The 19,863-nt window shown below is 53.7% G+C and overlaps 1 protein-coding gene across 1 annotated transcript; it reads right to left on the bottom strand.

Annotated features, from left to right (window-relative positions):
• Positions 1-13,879: 13,879 nt before the first annotated feature.
• On the bottom strand, positions 13,880-19,507 carry OPN1MSW (opsin, green sensitive (rhodopsin-like)). The gene is given in 5 exon segments (NM_205490.1): positions 13,880-15,279; positions 15,464-15,703; positions 15,830-15,995; positions 17,179-17,347; positions 19,018-19,507. Coding segments are annotated over 5 exon segments (1,068 nt in total). The 5' UTR covers positions 19,379-19,507; the 3' UTR covers positions 13,880-15,147.
• Between the last annotated feature and the right edge of the window lie 356 nt (positions 19,508-19,863).

Raw genomic sequence — 19,863 nt, forward strand, 5'->3', positions numbered from 1 at the left:
AAACAAGGGGAGCGGGAGTGCTTGGCTTTCATCATGCACCGAAAGCAGATTTATTTTCGCAGCAGGATGGCAGGCTGCCGCGTCCGATAAAAGCACGCGGTGCCGCCGGGAGGTGCGCGCAGCCCCAGCTGCAGCGGGACCACATGCCCAGCGCCGCCTTCCCCACTTGTAATTTCTTAATCTGGTTCGGAATATTTTATTACTCCCGGCTCTCATCTGCTTTTTGGTCGGCGCGGCGCTCCTCGTCGCCTCCTCCCTTCTTGCTCCAATTAAATTATGCGCTGCAACCGATTGCTTTCACCCGGGGCGGCTCCACCTTCTGCTCCGCTGTTTGCCGGCTCGGCACGCGATGCTGGGCAGCGTGGCTGAGTGCTGAGAATAAGGGGCAGCGCTGCTCCCTCCGGGCTGTGGTCCCTTATAGGGATGCTCTTTGCGTGCACTTAAAGCCAGGAGCGCTGTGGTGCTGTGCATGCATCCCTGCATCCCAGTACCTACTCTGCCGGGTGCCTGCACACACCTCTGCGCTCCCTGTGCCCGAGCTCAGCCCTGCCAAAGCAGAAGTGTGGGATTCCAAGAGTAAGAATTGGTGTTTTCTTCTTTCTCTGTGTTTTCCACTGAAGAAGTCTTAATTTCCAGGCAAGTGATGGATGTGACAGCAGGATCCCCCCCCTTCCTCACTGCCTGTCTCTGCCTTTCCTGCCCCAAGGTTTTCATGTGCCTTTGTCCATCTGTTCTCCCGAGGACACTGCTGGGGACAGCCCGTGATGCTGCAGTGCTGGGGCTCTGCTGTGCATTGGGCGCTCAGGGCTGTGGCACACAGAGCACCATGAGCCGAGCGGTGCCGGCACCGAATGCACATTGCAGCAATGCCTGAGAAATCAGTGCTGTTCGGACAGGTTTAGGAAGAGCAGGTGGAGAGGGGAGTGAGTTGCTCGGGCAGATTTGAGGGATTCATCCCTCTGCAAGGAGCTGGTGGAACCGAGCTGTGCCCTGAGCCATTTGGGGCTGTGCTGGGCCCATGGGAACTGCCCCCTCCCATCCCTGCCAGCCCCGCTGCTCTCACCTCGGCTTTGTTTCCACTTGGCTTCTCTCTTTGTTTACGTGCGTGCCGATGTACCCATCGATTTATTGACTGCCGTGCATCGCTCGCATCCCCGCTCGCTCCGGCTGCAAGGAGTGCAGTGTTCCCATGCAGCTGATGCTGGAGGAGCTCTTGTGAGCGCCTCTGCAATCCCCTTCCTCCCCTCGCTGCCCTGGGGTGCAACCCATGGGGGCTGACTTAAAACCACGGTGCTGGAAGCTATGGAAGGCATTAAGGAGTTGCCCAAACCCACCCATCTCCTGCAGCACATCAGCCGGTGCCTGTCCTGCTCTGGATGCCCCCTTCCAGGGGCTGTGGAGGATCTCGGGTGCATGGAGAGCAGCTGAAATCCATGTTTATGGCAGCACAACAGCAGAGGGTGGGAGGAGGTGGAGGACTTTGTGCTGCACTGGTTGGTTTGGGGAAAAGGTTGCATCTCTGCAACCATATGGTCCTGGGCAGCAACAAAGGAATGCAGCTGCTATCTAAAAACAAACACACACACACACACAAAAAACCCGCAGAGAATTTAGGGGAAGATTCTATGGTTTTATGAAATTGAATGTTAACTTAAGGAATGAGAGGAGGGCAGGCAGTGAGGATGGTTGGCAGCTGAGCGCCCACCCCTTCCCACCTCCTGATGGCTTCGCGGCCACAGGGATGTGAGCGCATGATTTCATTTTGCTGCCACCAATAGAACTGGTGTCAAAGGGATGGAGGGAGGGAAGGGATCATCTCAGGATGGGAACAGGAGCAAAAAGGAGGGTGGGGACCGGTCCTATCAGTGATGGTTAAAGGGGGACTGAATAGCAAACAGAGGTGGTGTATATTTGGCAAGATAAACGGCACCCAGAAAATATGCTCCTTGCAAACTTTGTGGGGATAAAAATGATTTAAAGAGGCACTGTCAAGATAAAAATCATATCTATTCAAGGAAAACTCCTCACAAGTGTTATTAATAGTACCCAAGATTGTTACACTTGGAAGTGCCTTGAAATATTGCATTTGCTTTTTGCTGTTGATGCTGCCCAGTTTAATTTCTGCAGGGCGCTCAGCCAAAGGGCACAACAAGGAGTCAGGCCACAGGGTTGCACAAAGCCTGGCTGCCCTCACTCCAGCTCCTCAGCATCCGTGGGGACAGCATCTTGAGGTGCATTTCTCCACCACACGCTCAGAATGGGAGCATCATCCTGCATTGCTGTTGTGCTGAAGGCAGGAGGGAGCAGTTGGTGCTGGTGGATCCCTGCACTGAGCTCATGTTTGTGCCCCATAACCAGAGGCACGATCAGGTGAGGCTTCAGCAATGCTGACTTGCCTGTGTCCCTTGGGAAGCTTTGACTGTGAGATTAAAGGCTTCTGTGGCATCACAGACCTCCTCCCTGGGTGTTTAATTACAGGCTGTAATGCACTTGTCTCCTAATCTTCTCTTCGCTCACATCAAGGCACCACTGGTCCCCATGGATGGGGTTATTTCCATGGAGAGATATCACTCCCTGCTCCAGACTCAGTGTTTGGAATGAAGTTTCCTCCTTTTCCTTTTCCCGTTCTGTTTCCCTAAATTTCTTTTTCCATTTCCTCTTCCCTCTGTTTCCCTTCCCTCTGTTTCCCTTCCCTCCCATTTCCTTTCCTTTCCTTTCCTTTCCCTTCCCTTCCCTTCCCTTCCCTTCCCTTCCCTTCCCTTCCCTTCCCTTCCCTTCCCTTCCCTTCCCTTCCCTTCCCTTCCCTTCCCTTCCCTTCCCTTCCCTTCCCTTCCCTTCCCTTCCCTTCCCTTCCCTTCCCTTCCCTTCCCTTCCCTTCCCTTCCCTTCCCTTCCCTTCCCTTCCCTTCCCTTCCCTTCCCTCCCCCTTCCCCTCCCACCCTTCCACCCTTCTACCTTTTTACCCTTTCCTCTTTCCTCCTCTCTCAACCCAACCTCAGAGTTAGGAGGGAGCATACATCTCATCGTGCTCAGTCCCTCTGCCCATCCTCAACCTCCATAGCTTTGCTATTCCTTTCCTCCCCTCTCGCTTTGCAGCCCCCCAACCACTTCTCTTGCTCTCTCTGGGCTCTTTCCAAGCACTTGACATCTTTCAGCCTCATGAAGATTCATTTTGCTGCCTGGCCTGCAGGTACACTGGGAAGAATGGGGCTGCTGCTGTATTTTAAGCCGCCTGGTTTGAAAGCTGTGAAAGCAGAACGGAGGATTTAATGGCACGTTAAATATACGGCTGATTGTTAGGTCCAATTCTGATTCCAAGGCAAATATGGCCCTGGGAATTAAGGATGAAGATGGGTTTCACTATGAGGTAAATAAAAATTAACTCGTGTTGGTATAAATATACCTGCATATTAGAAATGGGAACATGTCTTTGAAATACGCTCAATTAGAGAAGTGAGAGATGTTTGGTGGTTTTTTTCTTTATTAAAACCTTCATAAACATGGCAAAATTTCAATGCCTTACAAACAATAAAACCACCCCCTTCTCCAGTGCTGCCTCCGGAGCTTTACAGCTGCTGAGCGCTCCTCGCCTATCACAAAAGCACCGCCACAAATTACAGCATTACCTCTGCAGTGGGTGGCTGGGACCCGTATCTGGGGGGTGGTGGCAAGGAGTGATGTCCCCAGGGCTGGTGGCTGTTCCCGTTGGGTCGTTTTCCCTTTGGTTTTGGGAATGTTGGCTCTTGAAGGTGGTGGAGGGAGACCTGCCTCAGCTTTTGGCACCATAGTGGGAGTTGAGTCCTCTAAACGTGACCCCAGTGGTTTGGTTTGAGGATCATGGGGTGTTGCTGAAAGCACTCAGTCCTCTGCAGAAGAAATCCCTAACACGAGGCAGGAGAAAGGGAGAGAAAAAGAAAAGACCCTGCTTCAGGCGAGGGTCACCTCTAATGGTTACAAAACTTTTTGCAAACACAGAACCACAAAGAAGCAAAATGCGGGGATAATTAAGGATGTAATTGTACACGGGCAACTGCTTAATTAAGCTTTTCCGCTTTAAACCTGACAGGATCCACGTGCAAAGGGCGGCTGCCCATCTGTAGGGCCATCTGTGGTGCTGGCGGGGCAAGTGATGGAGCGGGCACTGAGCCTGGAGGAGGAGGACAACCCGGCACGTGTCCTGCACTGAGTTTGGGGGTGGGACAGACGGAGGAGAGGATGTCTGGGAAGCACGGAGCCATGCCCATGGGTGATGGTTGGACCACGGAACTGTCCCAGCTCCCAGCCCTGCAGCATCCTTCATAGGAGCTGGGTGGTGAGAACAAGCAGAGAGCAAATGCTGCTGAGCGGAAGAAAATGGGAGGGGGACACCAAACCCAAACCCCTTCTTTTGCATATTCAAATTACGTCGTAGTGTTGCTAGGGATGTGATTCAGCTTGAGAACATGTTGTTTGTATTGATTTATCCCCACAGCCCTCAAGACTTCTTGAAAACAATAAGTGTTGACGCTGCCAAAGCTGGAGCTCAGTGTTGATACTACATAATGAAAATCGCACGCGTTGGCTCTGCTCCACCAATGTGGTGCACTGAAGCAAGCACCTCTGCAGCTGCACCCTGCACAGCACCTTCAGGTCACCCTGCAGCCAGCACGGTGCGTGGCCATGGCAAGGGTGCCTGGAAACCCCAACCCATGCTCATGCTACCCCAGCCCCACTCAGTGCAGGATCTGGCTGTGGCTAAGCCAGACACTGCTGCGTTTTCTATCCCCTATAGCAGTTACATTAACTCTTTTCTTTATCCTTAACACAGCCTATAACACAACAGAACACTTTTATAGGTCTAGGAAAATTTATTATGTCCTAGCCCAGGGCCAGGTTACATGGCTCCAGCGCACATACTCTCCCCACCGGGGTGATTTCTGCTGGAAATGGCTCCCCAGGGACAGCCCCTCTGCCCCTCAGGATGGAGAGGGGCTGAGCTGCTTTCTCCAGCACAGAGGATACCCTCCATCAAGCTGCATGGTTTTGCTAAATCCCCATCCATCAGCAGGGCAGATAGCATTTTTTCCAGCTCAGGGGTATCAGTTTCCTTCATTACAGCTGTTAGCAATGTGCCTCTTGACACAGCTCAGCCGCTGTGCCTTGTCCCAATGCTTGAGTGCCCAGGAATGATGCCAGGAGCCAACCTGGGCGCTGCAGGGACAGAGCATCACGAGTCGCTATGCTGCACATGGAGAAGTCGGAGGGATCCAGGGAGCAATTTGATCAGGTGTCCAACGAGGCAGGTAGAAAGGTGACAGGCTGAGGCTGAGCCACTCATAATGGAGCCCAAATCCTGGGAATGGGCATCTTGAGCATTGGTAAGAGACAGTGGGGTGATGTGCCTCCAAAACTGCATGGAAATGCAGCGTGAAGCAGCCAGGTGGTGGGAAAGAGGGCAGGAAAGGAAACGAGACCCAGCTGGGGACGTGTGCACCCTCCTTCCCTTTAATAAAGGACTGCTTGGGCCCCAGGGAGGCTCTGCAGGAGCCCTTCAGCTGGTGGGATGCACTCTGGGCTTTGGTACCCGTGCAGATCTCTGAGCCACGGTTGGGCACCTCATCCCTCTGATGAGCAGCAGTGATGGGGAGTGCTCTCAGCTTAAAAGCCACCTTCAAAATTTACAAAGCCAGCACTGGGACAGGCCGTGGGGTTGGATGTTTTGGCCTGAGGTTTTGGGGTGGTATTTTGGAGCTGAGCTCTGCTCCAGAAGTCAGCTTTAATCACGCACCCCGCTCGGTGCCGTCCCAGCCCACAGCGCTGTCGGCAGAGCCATCGCTCATCTCGCCCAGGTTCACTGCGTCCCCCTCTCGCTCTGGCTCTTATCTCCCTGTTTATGGCTGTAAATTATTGAAGTCAGAAAGGCTGACTCAGCAACGGAGGCTGGAGGAAATTTCTACCCATCTATCAAAGTGACGAGTCCCACTCCCGTCTGCGCTCAGCGCGAGCCGTGTCACCTTGCGGCACGCTCGCCTTCAGGCTGGCGCTGGTGGTGGCACACATGCCTTGTGCCTGTCCCACCTGGCTCAAAACAGTGTGAGCATAGCATAGGGCTGGCAGCGGGTGCCAGATCCCGGTGTGCTGTGTGATGGATCTGGGCAGGTGGTGATCCCCTGCTGTGCCATGCGCCACCAGCGGTGATGGGATGGTGAGCTGGAGTCGTTGATAAACGTGTTATCTAAACAAGAATGCACCCGTCTGCACAGGGAGCTCTGCTGGAGTACCCTGCACGACTTGTTCTGGGGCTGCTCAGTGCCTGGAGGTATCCATTGGCCGGGGGAGATGGGGCTTGTCCCCGGCCCCATACTGCCACTCTGTCACCCACCCCAATGGCCTTCCCATCCCCATGGTGGAAGTGCCACGGTGGCTGAGCACCCAGGGAGGGGAAAGCTTTGTTTGTGTGTTTATCCCCCATTAATTTATCGAAGTGGCACGGGAACCTGCTAATGAAGTCTCGAAGATGGATTATGGCTGGGTTGTATTACGTGGGGCTCATAGGATAGTTAATTACCTTGGGAAGCTAGAATGCAATGAATACTTCATAAAGCCAAAGCCAACAGTGAATTATTCATTATCCATTTATCAGGGGTGGCTATGATAAACCCTCTGGGGCCAGGGGCTGCACGTGGGCTCTCCTTCCTGGCTCTCAGCAGACACAGACACCGAATCTCTCCCTGGCTGAGATCCACCCCAATCTCTGAGTCATGCTGATGAAGTGAACCCTGGGGGAAAGGAGCCACGAGATGGAAAACTCACCAGACCGTGGGCAGAACGAAGGACTGGACTGCCGTTAAATACCGCTGCAGTGCTTGGCTGGATGGTGACGGAGCAGCGACGGGGCTGTCACATCCTGGCTGCCACAAGAAATAGGCTTTGCTGCCATCTACCTCTGCTGGGCTCCCCCGCAGCTGGCTCAGCTCCGTGGGGGTGCTCTGCTCTGGGGGCTGCCCCACAGCTCCTGGGAGCCCCAGCACCTCCTGACTGGGGACTGAAGTCTGGATGGAGTCTTGCAATGGCAGCACTTGGGCTTCTTGGTCCTCCCGTCTGCCTCTGTCCTTCTGCTTTGCTTTGGTCACCAAATGGTGGCTCTTGCAACATGGTCCTCAAGCAGCACCGCCCCCAAGGCTGCCTTCTCCCCTTCAGTGCATGGGGTTGATGCATTCTAACCTCTATGACTTGGGGGGGTAAACCATCCCCCAGACATCCTGCTTCACCCATCATCTGCCACCAAACCAGGTGTTGTTCCAGCAGGGCCTCCGAAGGCAGCAGACTGTTCCCTCTGTTCTCCCCATTTCACTGTTTTTTGGCTGGCCCACACTGCACATCTGGGTGGGGTTTTCCCCTATACCTGCAGCCAAACCTGCTCCCAGCTCTCCATCCTGCACAGGGGGTAGAAGACCTTTCAGATCCCTTTCAACCCAAGCCATTCTCCGATCCCTGCTGGGTGACAATGCAGCAGCAGTGGGGTGGCCCTGTCCTTTCCCTCCCATGGCTCTGCCATCCTGCTGCCCCTGTCCTACTGCTGTTTTGCAGCCACCAGCCGACAGCAATGCTGAGTTCAGGCCGCCTCCCCCCACCTCATCCACTCAATTTGTAGTTCTGTGTTATCCCCTGAAATCCGTGCTCCTGCCCATGTTCTCTGCACCTTAAGGAATATTTAACCACCTGTTAAATTATTTATCCCTCCGAGGTTCCATGCACCCAGGGCGGCTCGCGGGGCTCCTGGAGAATTAACAAGAGCCATAAATCAAAGAGACGTTTGAGAAATTTCCCATTGCTCGTGCTGATGGCGGCCTGGCCCCCGAAATGCCACTCGCAGGTTGGGAGCCGGGTGCTGCCACTTGCTGCTATTACTTGTTTAGGAGCTTAGATTTAGAAGTTAAACACCCTCCAGGAAACGGATGCAATATGCCGAGGGCTGGAATTGGGTGGCTGCCACCCCTTAATGCTGCTGCTCACAGTGTGGGTTTTCAGGCTTTGCAAGGCACTGACACTGATTCAGTCTGAGGGTGACAGCAGCTGAGAGCAGCTTATAGGTGGCCGTGCTGTGGGACAAGGGGACAGCAGCATTCCTGGCTGCAATGTACTTGGGTCTGAGCAGATCTGGGGTCAGTGCTTGCTCCTGCAGCTCCCAAAACACAGCTGGGGCCAGAGGTGATGGTGAGCTCTCCTGCTCCTTTTCCAGTGCGTGGATGAAAGCGAGCACACAGCAGGTGATGGTGCTCTTCTGATGTTCCCCAAAGGAGGCCTTATCCTATGCTGAAAAGACCAGGATTAAAGCAGCAAGCTTGCTTCAGAGGGAACTCAAGGCACCATTGCCTGCTTGCACTTTTCATCTGCATTAGGGTGGCACGAGGAGCAGTGCCAGTAATGAGGATGTGTATCGATCTCTGAGGTCACAGCCAGCCTGGAGCAGTGCTTTACTAAAATTCCCCCTGCAGCCCACGGGCAGCAGCAGCAGCTCTGCCTGGTGTTTGCTGCTCTGACCACGTTTTCCTGTTCCCTACAGACCAGCAGGGGAGGGATGGGGTGAGGTGAGGTCTCTGTCCTGCTGCGGTACTCAAGCCTGTGATGGGAGCAGCTCTCCTGACTTCTCCCCCAGCAGAAGTGGGAGCTGTGGGAGCTCGAGGCAGCCCAGCATAGGAGGAGGGTTGCAGAGTGACAAATTCCTGTGCACTGCACAATCCCGTGGAGCTGGACATGGCTGCTCCGGCGCAGATCCAGCTCACCATTTGTAGCCCCTATACCAAGAATGCCTCTCCTTTGGGTCCCCCAGTTTCTCCCCATGCTGAGAGCCTTCTGCAGGGTGGCAGAGCCTGCTGCTCGCTGCTGACCAAAGAGCAAATCACTTCAGCGAGTGGTTTCCCACTGCAGCCCAACCTTTATGCTCCCAATTCATCATCTTGGCTAGGCTGTGCATGGTTCAATTCCCTCCATTAGCTCTCGAGCCCACCATAAGGTGTATGGGGTGCACGGGACAAGCCCTACAGCATCAGGGCACCCTCAGACCAAGGTGGATTTCTGGAGAGAGGACAAACCCCAGCCCCACTTTTCACTATGAATTGAACCAGTGGGCTCCCCACGCTGCAGACACCCAAGGGAGGGGTTTCCTCCTGCCCTGAGCCCTTCGCATCCTGCCTGCTTCCCACCACTCCTTCCCCATAGAAGTTTGAGTTTCAGTGCATCACGTCTGCCCAGTGGGCAGCGAGCCTACAGCAGCCAGCGGAGAGCTGGGGAAAGCACGAAGTAATAGAGGTATTTATTAAAGGAGGGAGGAAATTTATATGCCATTTCTGCTTCTTCAGCTCTCAGTCATTGCCGAGGGGAGAGGAGGAGTGGGCAGCCTGAGCAGGAAATAGCCAGGAGTCTGTTTTCTGCCCATTTGTCAGTCTGATGAACAAGAAAAATATAGGCGGCCTTGATAGAGGGGAAATAAAGAGTCTGGAGGAGGCTGGCATGTGTCTGCAGGGCTGCTCAAAGCTGTGAGCAGTCCCGGATCCATGGGGAAGGCATTCTGCAGAGGGACTGGTGCCATCCCATGGGGTCAAGCAGGAGAGCCCAGGGTGGGGATGGGGATGGGGATATGATGAGGATGAGGATGGAGATGAGGAAGAGGATGGGGATGGAGATGGAGATGGGGATGGGGATGATGATGAGAATGAAGATGGGGGTAGGGATGGAAATGAGGAAGGGGATGGGGATGAGGTTGGGGTTGGGGATGGGAATAGGGATGAGGATGGGGATGGGAATGAAGAAGGGGATGGGAATGGAGATGGGAATGAAGAAAGGCATAGGGATGCAGTTGAGACTGGGGATGACAATGAGGATGAGGACGGGGGATGGGGATGAGAAAGGGGATGAGGATGGGGATGGTGAGAGCAATGGGGATAGGGATGGGGTTAGGGATTGGAATGGAGGTAGGAATGAAGATGAGGATGGAGATGGAGATAGGGATTGTGTTGGTGCCTGGAGCTGTCATTGCAAAGCTGCCATCGCTTCTTGGCAGAGCTGAGCCAGCCCCCCCACCCCGTCTGTTAGCTTATCTGAAGTGCCTGGCATCTACCAGAGAAAAGCACTAGGGAGTAAAAAACCCACCAAGTATTAAGTGCTAATAATTCCCCGCTTTTATTTGTGGTTATCCACCTACATGAAAGAGGCTGGATTTTTGCTGACACTTTCTTGCTGGCAATTGAATGCTGCCTGAATCATCCATCCAGGGCCATTTGTTCATAAAAGTAAGGAATTGCTGCTCGAATCCTTTTATTGCTGCTAACGTGACACATGCAGCAGCGATGGATCTGGAGAAGCTTCGTGCAGGCGGGGATGTCCGTGCAGGAGTGCAGCAGCCATGTGGGTGCTCTGCACCTCCTTTGGGCTCAGCCTTGGGAAGGAGAGGCTGCAGGGCTGTATACAAGCAGGGGGAAATCTGGACCTTACCGAGCTCCACTACCTGCAGCTACTCCAAAAATGCTGTTGGAAGTGGTGTGGGGGCAACTTCTCCCCATGGAGACCGGGGTCTGTGCCACCAGGAGTGGGGTGGGGGTGGGATCTGAACCCCCCCCCCCAGCCCTCTAAATGGGACAGCGCAGAGGGAAGGAGGGATTTTCATTCTTACTGCCCCCAAAGCTGCTGGCTCGTCTGGACAAGGAGATGCTTTCCTCTGGCTGAGACAAATGGATGAGGCCGTACCCTCTGACATCCCAGCTGCTGCTTCTGCACTCCAATGCGATAAATCCATCCTGGGAGGAGCCCGAGTCAGCCCAGTCCAAAGGGCTCAGCCCTGGAGCAGGATGGGACCGGGATGGGTGCTGCTCTCACACCCCACAGCCTCACGTCTGCCCTCACCGCTGCTGGAACCTCCCTCAGCCATGAAGATGCCTCCAAATTAGGGATGTTATTAACTACAAGCTGCTTTTCCCCTGGCTGCTGCTTGCACAAACGATAACTGATTTCAAATGAATTGAGGCAATTACTGCAGTTTTCCTAAAACAGATGACGGCAATACTCCGGTAAGGAGGAGCAATCCCAGCTGCAGCGTGGATAAGAGTTAAGATGCTGAAATGCCCGTTGGGCCCAAATTTCCAGCTGTCACAGTTTCCTGGTCTACGTCTGGCCGCTTTTCTCAATCGTGTGTGGATTCAGGCAGCAGCAGCCAGGAGCTGAGGCACCGCGGGCTGCAGGAGGTGTCTGCTCTGCAAGCAATCATTTGCTATCAGTGAGAGAGACTGCAACAATCCTTGCTGTTTGCAAGCAAGCGGGGCCTGAAAGCATCAATGCATTTATGGAAAAGGAGAAAGAAATAACTCTTGAGTGATTTTTGGGGGGGTTGGGGCTGGCGGCTCACTGGGACGTATTGGATGGGAGGGGCAGCTCCTGTCCCAGCTGTTTAACCAAGCACTGATTTCATGGCTATGCCAGCCCAGCGTGCTGCTTTCAGATACGATCTGCACATGAGCTTCATCAGACTTTAAAGGACAAAAAATCTGCCACTGGGTGCCTTGTCCTTGCCATGGAGGCACTTTAGTGAAAAGGAAACCTAATGAAGATGAATTAAGCTGAACTGCGTGAAAATGAGTTAAGGAATCTTGAAATCAGCTTCCCATTTGTCTGCCTTCCCAAAGCCTTAGAAATACTCATTCTTACATCAGCAAACCGCAGCCCCAGTGTGAGAAAGGTCCCACCCCCCAGGAATGGGGCCAGGCCCACCCTGCACTGCTGCTCTGCCCCATGCTTGGAGTTGCCCCCAGTTCTGCTGGGGCCTCTGCTGGGCTCTCAGACCTCAGGATGGTCCCCATCCATGCAACCCATGCACAACCTCTGGAATTCAGGCTGGGCGAGCTGCTGCACCATCCGTTAGTGATAACCCCCTCGGGGCAATGCATACAGGTGTACCATTTTGTCATGCTGCCATCTGAGGAGCAAAAATACATGGATACACATCCGAACCGATCTGAAACACGGGGTCAGGAATGTGGGCTCCTGCTGCTTCTCCTTATAATCTCCTCTTAAGTGTTACATCTTCTGATTGCTTTTGTCAGCTCTCTAAATTTAATAACTGAACTAACCATCTTCTCCTATTGTTTGCATATAAATAAGTGCTGGATCGATAAAGAACATCTTTAAAAGCCCCTGGATCTGATGAATGAGAGGAGTGTGGCTGCGGGAAAATTATGAGTTCCCACCTCCAACGGTGTTTAAAACAAAGTGTGGGGAAGGAAAAATGGAGACCTGCCCTCAGCAGGATGCTTTCAGCCACTGAGAGATTGGATCCACGAGGGCTATAGGGGAGGCCTTGCTTTCTTGGGGCAGGCTGCGTGGTTGCTGCACTCCGAGAGCCAAATTGCTATGACCTGGGGAAAGCAGAGCTGCAGATTGGATGCTTGGAGTGTTTGCAGGGATTTGCTGAAGGAGAGGTGAGCAGTGGGCTGCGTGCACCAAGGAGGTGCAGCTATTCCTAAGGAGATCTCCCACTGCAAAGCGTCCCTGGGGCTGCAGGGATGGGCCGTGTGCTCATGGCCTCTGCTGGCTTTGCAGTGTTTGAAAACAAAACAGGACTATGAAATGAAAACCCAACTTTTTGCAGAGCTTTTGCCCATCTGGCAAAGCAGCTGGCGGGAGGCATTGCTGCAAGCATCTGCTGCTGCCCGGCCAGCTGCAGCACCATGAGCAGAGCCACTGCAGGGTGATCCGTTCCTTCCTCTTCTGCAGACCACCACAGCAGTGTCTCTGCCCCATGGGCTGCTCTCCCTCCCCGCAGTTCCCATCCTCCCAGCACCACTGAACAAAGCAACAGTCACCAATAACTGCAGTATTTTATACAAAGCAAGATGGGATAGCGCAGGAGCAGAGGGCTGTGTGGTTACAGAGGGCTGTGTTCCCAAACACACTGCATGCAGAAGTCCACAGGTGGGATGATGCCAAGTGGGCTTCCTTTGCATGCCATGTGTAAAACAGTTGCTGTGCTTCCACCCTCTTCTCCCTCACCTCAAAGAAGGAAACGGTGCTGAGGTGGTGCAATGAAAGAGGGTCCCAACACCCAGGACAGAGGGATGGGCCATTCAGCACAGCTATCAGTGCTGAGAACCGCTGCTGCGGTGCTCCCTGTGCTGGGTCCTGGATGGGAGCCCTGAATCTGGGCTGATGCAGACAGGGTCCTGCTGGGTGCAGGGGGAGCTGGGGCTGGGGCCCCTCCCAGGGCACAGCTGTGCTCAGTTATATTCCTGCATCCCTGCCCAGGGGATGAGCCTTGGGCTGCCCACGGGTATGGGTTGCTTTGGACCAAAGGAATAGGAAAAATGCATGGGAAGAGGTGCATGTGTGCGCCAAAAGGAGGGGGTGGATGTGGGCAGTGGGTGCAGCTGGGATCACCCTTGGTTACAAATTCCCTGACAGAGGGAACACTTTCTCCCTGCCTGCCCATTTGTTAATGCTGCTGACTCTAACAGCCCTGAGGAGAGGGGAACTCAAACGCTGCAGAATGTGCTCCGATGAAGCTTTATTTAAAGGCTATGTGGGGGATGCTTAAACATGAAAGGGAAAAAAATAATGACGTGCTGGGCTGGGCAGTGAGCATCTCTGCCCTCAGCTGTGATACAGCTGCCCTCTGCCCTCCCCGTGTCTTTTACTGCCTCCAAACCTTTTGGTGCTAATAGAACCATTACATTACTGGGGATGGTCACTGGTCTCAGCTCTGTGACCTGGGCTCAGTACCCCACAGATCCCCATTTCCTGGCTTCTGGGAGAGCTCCGGGCTCATCTCCAGCAGCAGCACGGTGCCTTGTTGGCCAGACATCAGCATCTCACCAGTGCAGCCCAAAGAGAAAGGACGAAGACTGAGCATCTTTATTTTTCTCCGTGCTGCTTCTGTTTATTTCCTACTTTTTTTTTTAATCCCTACTTCTCAGCTGTAGCAGTCCTTGTGCTGACACGATGTTATTTATTTATAAAATATGTACAGGAAAGCGTTGGGGGATTGGTGCCACCCTCCAAGGCTGGCGGTGCGTGTCCGGCTGCAGCCAAGGTGAGAGATGGTTTCTGTGCCTCGGAGTTGGGAGAAGGAAAGGGCTGAGAAAGATAGAGACTTCAAAGGATGTGAGCAAATATTTACAGGTTCCAAGACAAAAATATATATATCTACAGTGTTGTCTTGGGGATACGGGGCGTCGGGCTTGAAGCAGAGCCCTCTCACAGCTCCATTTGTTATATTGATTTATAAAGACCGCGGGTATCGATCGCTGCCAGCGGTGCCGTCAGTGGGATGTGCAGCTCTGCCGGGATGGATCCTCTGGTACTGGGATGGGGCAGCTGGGAGCACTGCGGGTACAGATTCATGCTGCTGGGGTTTGCAGTGGTGCTGTCTTTGTATGCTTGTTTTTTGGAAAGGAGACACTCCCTTGGGCACCGAGGAGAGGGCGACGCTAACAGGGAAGCAGGGAGGAGAATACTCAAGTTCGGGCTTTCCCACTGCTGTTGCAGTGTGATGTGAAGCAAGCAGGGATCTCTGCTGGCACTTGGGGTGGGTAGGGAATATCCCCAAGTGCTGAGCAGCTCCCAGGAGCTGGAGAAGGGATCTGGCTGGGTTTTGGTGCTGCAGAAGTGCTATAGAGGGTGAAGAACACGGGATAGACATGATGCCCTGGTGGGAGAAATATCTACCCTCCTTGCTGCCCACCCTGCAGCTCTGCATGGGAACCTTGTGAAAGGTGTTTGCATACACACCCAGGGTCAGAGACTCAGATCTCCTTTCTGGACCAGAAGGTGCTACAAAGGGACTCCTCCCGCTCCCCATACCAACCTCGGGTTGCTCTTTCCCCCTTCCCATGCTCTTGTGTCAGGATTGGTTTAGCACGGTGATGATGTGCAGGGTGTGTAGTGTTCAGGGGAAGGGCTGTGGGAGAGCTCAGAGGGCCACGTTGGCACCAGGGGGACAACACAGGTGGGGACAAGGGAAGCAGCAGCAGCACATGCACAGCTGCTTTGCCAGGCGGGAGCACACAGGACAGCAGGGGAGGGCTTCAGTGCACAGGGGAGTGACTGAGTGGAACGTGGTTGTGGGTGTGGGGATGTCTCGGTCCCCAAGCTCGGCCGTCACTCAGTTCAAACTGTCCATGGTCTATGCAGGTGAAACTTGGCTGGAGGAGACAGAGGAGACCTCAGTCTTGCTCTGGGATACGGTGGAAGAGACATCTTCGTCACCAAAAGGGTTCTTGCCACAGCAGATAGTGGTGATCATGCAATTACGGAACTGGGAAGATAGAAGGAGCGTGTCAGCACTCGAGGATGGTGAGGGTGTGCTGTGGGACTGAGAACTGTCAGCAACCCTGAGCTCTGCTGCTCCCCGGGCTGAGATGCAGCTGGTGGGGATTGAGGTGCCCTTGGTGACACCGGAGCCCAGGGCAGGCGAGGGGCTGTGCCCTGGGACATCTCACCTGCTTGTTCATGAGGACATAGATGATGGGGTTGTAGAGAGAGGAGCTCTTGGAGAAGAAGGCAGGCACTGCCATCAGCGTGGCGGTGAAGTCTGCTCCCTTGTTGGTGAAGATCCAGAATGCCACTACAGCATAGGGTGTCCAGGCCAGCATGAAGCCCAGCACCATCAGGATCACCATCCGCGTCACCTCCTTCTCTGCCTTCTGGGTGGTGGCTGACTCCTGCTGCTGCGCGGCTGCCTGCAGGTGGGGGTCGGTGAGGGGCAGCCCCCAGGTTTACTCCTCCATGGCACCACACATCCAACCCAGCTCACACTGCCCACCCTGTCCCCATCCACCTCTCTACCCCCCAACTCCGGGTGTTACCTCTCGGACTTTGCAGATGAGGCGCCCATAGGAGAAGAAGATGACCACGACCGGGATGATGAAGTGGATGACAAACATGTAGAGGACATAGGACTCGTTGTGGTAGTCAGGGTTGTGGGTGTAATAGTCAGGGCCACAGGAGCACTGCATCCCCTCTGGCATGTACCTGCCAGCGAGAAAGGTTTGCACCATCACCAGGACCCTCCCTGGGGACAACAAAGGGATTCCACCACCTCCCCCAGGGATGAGGTTACTCCCAGAATGGCACATGTGGGAGCAGCTCCCTGGCTTCTCCTCTGCACCCTGCTCATTGCCCCGTGCTCCTGCCCTCACTGGCTTTGCAGCACAGATCCCATGGCTTGCACCACGCTGACACACTGCGCTTGGGTGCGCAGCATCGTTTTGTTGTGACACTGCTTCCTCCCACAGGCAGCGGGCTATTTATTTTCTTCCTACGTGGCTGTGCACTTGCCTGCCGGGAGCCACCTGCTCGCTCCCTCTGCAGATGGAGGGATGCTGAGCAGGGATGGGAGCTGCTGGCTCAGTGGGCTGAGCTCTTGGGAGCTCAATCCCTGCAGTTGTGTTGTCTCATGCTATCGTGGCCCTGGCTTAAGGGTACCGTGCAATTCAGCCAAGGACCTGCCTGGTGAGGGATGCTGACCCGAGGTTGGATAGGGGCTGTCTGCTTCTGTCCCAACATAGGGTTGTGGCAGCAGGATTTTGCTGCGCCAAAGCCACCTCCTGCCCACACCCAGGGAAGTGGAAGGGCTCGCTATGTCCCGCAGGGCAGATCTGCAGCAGATTATTAGCTGGGGCTGGAGCTGCAGCATTAGAGAAAACACCTCCAACTTATTCCTCCCCTATGCTCTAGGTGATGCATTGGCTCCTGGCAGGGGATGTTGGTGCCTGCAAGAGCCAGAAGTGTGCAAGTGTGAGTGAAATTCACTGCAATGCTGGGAGAAGGACAGGTGGGATTGCAGGGAAAGAATGTTAGAAATAATGAGAAAAGTCCTGTGGGGCTCCAGCAGCAATGCTGGGACAGTGGCACAAGTCAGGTTTGCTTAGAGTTGTCTTGTCCACTGTGCTGGTCACTCAAATACCCTTTAGGATCCACACGGACAAATGGACCCTTCACATCATAGGTGGGATGAGCAGTGCCTAGGGAAGCCCTTCTTTCTCTGCAGAGCATGGAGGGCTGCTGCAGTTGGAGATTCTGAGCCCTCATGGGTCTTACATATGAGCTCACACTTCCCTGTCCCGCTCCACTGCCTCTTGGGCGAAGGCTGGGAAGTTCCATAGCCATGAATGCACCTCTCACCCCACCAAGGTGGTTGTGTACCCCGACTCACCTGGACCAGCCAAAGAGGGGTGGAGCAGCACAGGAGAAGGCCATGACCCAGGTGAAAGCGATGCCCATCATGGCGTGGGTGGCGGAGAAGCGGAAGTTTCCCATGGGCTTGCAGACAACGATGTAACGCTCTATGGCCAAGACCACCAGGGACCAGAGGGCAACCTGGCCTGCAGGAGGGAGGGAAAGAGAGAGGGTCCGGTGATGATGAGAGCTCCTCCTGGCTAGGTCTTCCCTTCATGGTCACAGCAAAGAGCAGAGGAGATCGGGATCAGATAACCAGCATCCTATTAGATAACTGAGAATCTATTGCAAACGTGCAGAAGGTTGGGAGCTGAGAGGAGTATCTGCTCCTCAGTGGGATGCTGGTGATGGAGGAGGGGATCGTTGTGGTGTTTTAATCATTTAAAACATCAACAGAGAGAATTCCACCTGGGTGCAGGGAAGTGTAATTTCCGGTGAAGACACCAGATGTGTCCAAACCTGTTGGTGCCTTTCGATGTGTATTTCATGAGTCTTCCATCAATGCTGGACTGGGGGGTGGCTGTGTGGGTGGGCATACGTGCACATGTATTTATAAGGGATAATTAAACTTCAGGGGATTGGGAGCGTTTAGTCGGTGCTGTAAGCCTGCTAATGCCCCCAGCTGTGATAATCTGCTGATAACTACACCCTGTGCTAGGATTCACTGGAGACCTGCTGCTCAGTGACTGCTTCCCATCAAGCTTTCCTCCCCTGTGCTCAGGAGCATCCTTCTCTTTACTAGCTAGGAAAATTGGAAGTGTAAGTAATAAAGGCTTTCACAACTGGAGATGGTGCAGACCCATACGGTTTCTGAGCCCAAGACCAACCACTCCCTGGTCCTTGGCTTTGATCAGGACACCTTGCTTTGTTTTGCCTAACAGAATATTCATCTTTTGTTCAGACCAGCATCATTGCAGGAAATATCCCATTTAGGGGAAAAGAAAGTTAAGTTCGTGCAGTGGCTGCGAGTCTCTGCACAAAGATTTGCAGCTGTCAGATAAATTAGAAGGTGTTGTGTGGGCCTGGATGGCTGTGTGGGCTGGGGGTGCAAAGTGAATTTTTGCTGTTTTGCAAAGGGGCTTTCTGAAGGGTGAAGCATTAGCTACGCTCGTGTCCCTGAGAGATGAAATAAGGAAGCTCCCAAGAGCAACCAAATCAAATGCAAGTGGGGCTGGGCTGAGCAGTTGTTGCAAAGCCTGGAATCCTCCTTCCCCCCTGTGCTGCTGCACGCCTCCTCTGGTAGGGGCTGCCTCAGCTTCTTTTTGCCCTGAGATGAGCTGTCACCACTCTCCTTGTCCTGCAGTCCTCCTCTCCACACCCATCCCTTTCTGTGTGGTCCCTTTCCCACTTTGGGATGTCTCTTTCCCCTTGGAATCCTCCCAAATGCTTCACCTTGGAACAAGGTGGCAAAGATGCACGATGTCGACTCGAGGACTCTGGATGGCCATCCCGAGCAGGTCTTTGTTAGCTGTGCAACTTAGATTCAAGACCCCCGGATTCATGCCAGGCAGCTTGGCCAAACAACCCCAGATTTAATCCTGTAAACCAGGACTCCCTCCCATTTCCTTGCAGTGATCATGCTATAGCGGTGAGATGGGTGCTTCTTGGCATAAATCTTGCATAAATCTTTTTTCCTTTCCATCTTCTAGCCATAGGGAAGAAGCACCGTGCATGAGGAGCTCTACCCCATGCAGTCAAGGCCATCTCATCAGCCCCATGAGGGTATGGGATTGGGTTTCTAAAGGTCTATAAAGAACCAAGACCACCCTCTGCCCAGCCTGGCCCTCACCCCCACATCCCACTCTGCAGCCATTACCTCCCAGAGTGGCGAAGAAGCCCTCCACAGCACAGCCAACGGGACCGAAGACGAAATATCCATTCCAGGCTGTGTAGAAAGTGACGGTGAAGCCGAAGCAGGCCATGAAGAGGTCAGCCACCGCCAGGTTGACCAGGATGTAGTTGAGCGGCTGCCGGAGCTTCTTGTGTTTGAAGGTGACCAGGAGGGTGAGGAGGTTGATGGGCAGACCAGTGGAGATGAGGAAGAAGATGTAGCAACACACAAGGCGGTATTTCCAGGGCTCGGCTAGGTAATACTGGGGGTACTCGAAGGGGCTTCGCACCACCCCTGTCTTGTTGGACATAGGCACATAAAAATTGATACCTTCTGTCCCATTCATCCTGCCAGTATTATGGCAGCTGCTTTGCGTTTAAGGGTATTTTTTAATCAAGCGCTCTATGGTAACGAATTTTGTTTCAACCCCAATTACCAAAAAAAGAAAAAGAAAAGAAAAGAAATAAAGAAAAAAAAAAAAAAAGGGAGGGAATCCCCAACCCAACGGTAATAAATAAATAAATAAATACCCCACCAAAAGATCCCTCCCCCGGCTCCGAAATTGAATTAATGACTAAGAACAGCAGTGGATCCCGGGGGAAGGAGAGGTGGTGCGTTGGCCCCGCACCGTGCCAAGGGCCGGCGGTGCCGCGTGCCGAGGGAGGTTTTATACCTTTGGGCCTCCTTGAGGGAGAGCGGGGGGAGGCCGGATTAGGGGCTAGGCTAAGTTTGTATGACAAGGGCAACGGGATTGAGAGGGGCTGATGGTTTAAGCACCCTCTAAGTAGTCAGTTGGCCCCAAAACCTGCATTAAAGCGTATTAATTGGCAA

This window comes from Gallus gallus, chromosome 26 (assembly GCF_016699485.2).
Source record: "Gallus gallus isolate bGalGal1 chromosome 26, bGalGal1.mat.broiler.GRCg7b, whole genome shotgun sequence".
Taxonomy (NCBI): domain Eukaryota; kingdom Metazoa; phylum Chordata; class Aves; order Galliformes; family Phasianidae; genus Gallus; species Gallus gallus.